We start from the raw sequence: 2090 nt of genomic DNA, 5'->3' as shown, positions 1-2090 counted from the left end.
GCGTTCCCGCAACCTTTTGTTAGTCGATCAGGCGCCATTGACGTTCCTGCAACCTTTAGTAAATTTGTCAGCCGATCGGGCGCCATTGGCATTCCCGCGGCCTTTTGTCAATCGATCGAGCGCCATTGGCATTCCCCCAACCTTTTGTCAGTTAATCAGGCGCCATTGCCATTCCTGCAACCTTTAGTAAATTTGTCAGCCGATCGGGCGCCATTGGCATTCCCGCGGCCTTTTGTCAGTCGATCGGGCGCCATTGGCATTCCCGCAACCTTTTGTCAGTCGATCAGGTGCCATTGGCATTCCTGCAACCTTTAGTAAATTTGTCAGCCGATCGGGCGCCATTGGCATTCCCACGGCCTTTTGTCAGTCGATCAGGTGCCATTGGCGTTCCTGCAACCTTTTGTCAGTCAATCAGGCGCCATTGGCATTCCTGCAACCTTTAGTAAATTTGTCAGCCGATCTGGCGCCATAGGCATTCCCGCGGCCTTTTTTCAGTCGATCAGGCGCCATTGGCATTTCCGCAACCTTTTGTTAGTCGATCAGGCACCATTAGAATTCCTGCAACCTTTAGTAAATTTGTCAGCCGATCGGGCGCCATTGGCATTCCCGCGGCCTTTTGTCAGTCGATCGGGTTCCATTGGCGTTCCCGCGATCTTTGTTATTCGTTACGAATCATATATAAAAATCGGCTTTTATTTGAAACAAGAGTTTTACATTGATCTGTTTATGCATAAAACTTCTTTAGCCATTTACCGTTGATGGGTGACTTGATTTTTGTGCCATTCATTCATCTGAGCTTGTAATTCCCGCTTTCTTATACCTTCCTTACTCTGAAGGGTCCTTCCCATTTCGCGGGGAATTTCCATGCACTAACATTTCTTTACACGTGAGGAGCGATCTTAAGGACCAAATCGTCTACCTCGAATCTCCTTTCCTTTACGTTCTGATTATAATAGTTCGTTGTGCGCTTCCTGTATGGCTTAGCGAACCGTTCAGCCCGGTCTCTCCTCTCTTCTATTGTATCTAAATGGGCAAAGTGGCTTACTTCGTCTGGTGTCGTATGACTAGCTATTGCTACTCTCGCAGATGGAATTGCAATCTCCGCCGGTAAAATTGCGTCCTCCCCATAGACCAGAGAATATGACGACGCCCCCACGGAACTCCGTTTAGAGATTCTGTATGCCCACACCGTGAGCGGGAGCTGCTCGTGCCACTCTCTGTTGTGGTCATCCACTATCCTTCTCAAGATCCAGATGAGCGTCTTATTGCTCGCCTCGGCTTTCCCGTTCCTTTGAGGATAGTAAGGGGTTGACGTATGAAACCTCACATTATATTGGCGTAGCAAATCTATTACGTCCTTGTTTACGAACGATTTTGCATTATCCGCCCTGATAATCATGGGCGCGCCAAATCTGCAAATAATATATTCTCTGATAAATGCTGCAATAGTTTCCCGGCATAGTCTTTGAGAGGTATCTCTTCGACCCATTTCGTGGTGTACTCGGTGGCGGTTATTATGTACTTGTGGCGCTTCGAGGACATCGGGTTGATCTGTCCTATAATGTCTAAAGCCCAACTGTGGAACGACCATGGTGTTACCACGCTGTGCAGTAGGGTGTGGGGTGTTCTGATTAGGTCTCCGTGTGTTTGGAAGTTGAAGCATTTTCTCACATGTTTTGCGGTATCGCTTTCCATAGTGGGCCAGTAGAACCCGCATTCATAGAGTTATAGAAACAACTTCTGCATTCCTTGATGTTCTGCATTATGGGACCGAGTCATTACTTCAGCGACCTCCTCATCCGATAAGCACCTTAACATAGCGTTACTATAGGTTCTGCAGTAGAGAATCCCCTCATGCATGAAAATGCGCCATTTTCTTTTGGATTTTTAGGGCCGCCTGCCTATCACTGGGTAATTTTCCATTTTGGATGAAATCCATGTATGGTTGTCTCCAATCTACCCCGTCGGTTGTAGAGACTTCGGCGGGTTGTGGCGGGGCTTGGCAATCGGAGCAACTGTCTTGGAGGGCCGCTGCTTGCGCTGACATACTAGGCCAGTAGACCCCTCTCCTCTGAAGCTTTCTGTATAGG

At 48.1% G+C, this 2090-nt stretch overlaps 1 protein-coding gene across 1 annotated transcript; it reads right to left on the bottom strand.

Moving 5' to 3' along the window:
• Positions 1–880: 880 nt before the first annotated feature.
• Positions 881–1717, bottom strand: LOC113306144. Its single transcript, XM_026555118.1, has one exon. The coding sequence runs from the start codon at positions 1715–1717 to the stop codon at positions 881–883; it is 837 nt and encodes a 278-aa protein (XP_026410903.1).
• Positions 1718–2090: the final 373 nt, after the last annotated feature.

The sequence above is a fragment of the Papaver somniferum genome, chromosome 8 (genome assembly GCF_003573695.1).
Source record: "Papaver somniferum cultivar HN1 chromosome 8, ASM357369v1, whole genome shotgun sequence".
NCBI classification, from domain to species: Eukaryota; Viridiplantae; Streptophyta; class Magnoliopsida; order Ranunculales; family Papaveraceae; genus Papaver; species Papaver somniferum.
This window is presented reverse-complemented; position numbering and strand designations above follow the sequence as displayed.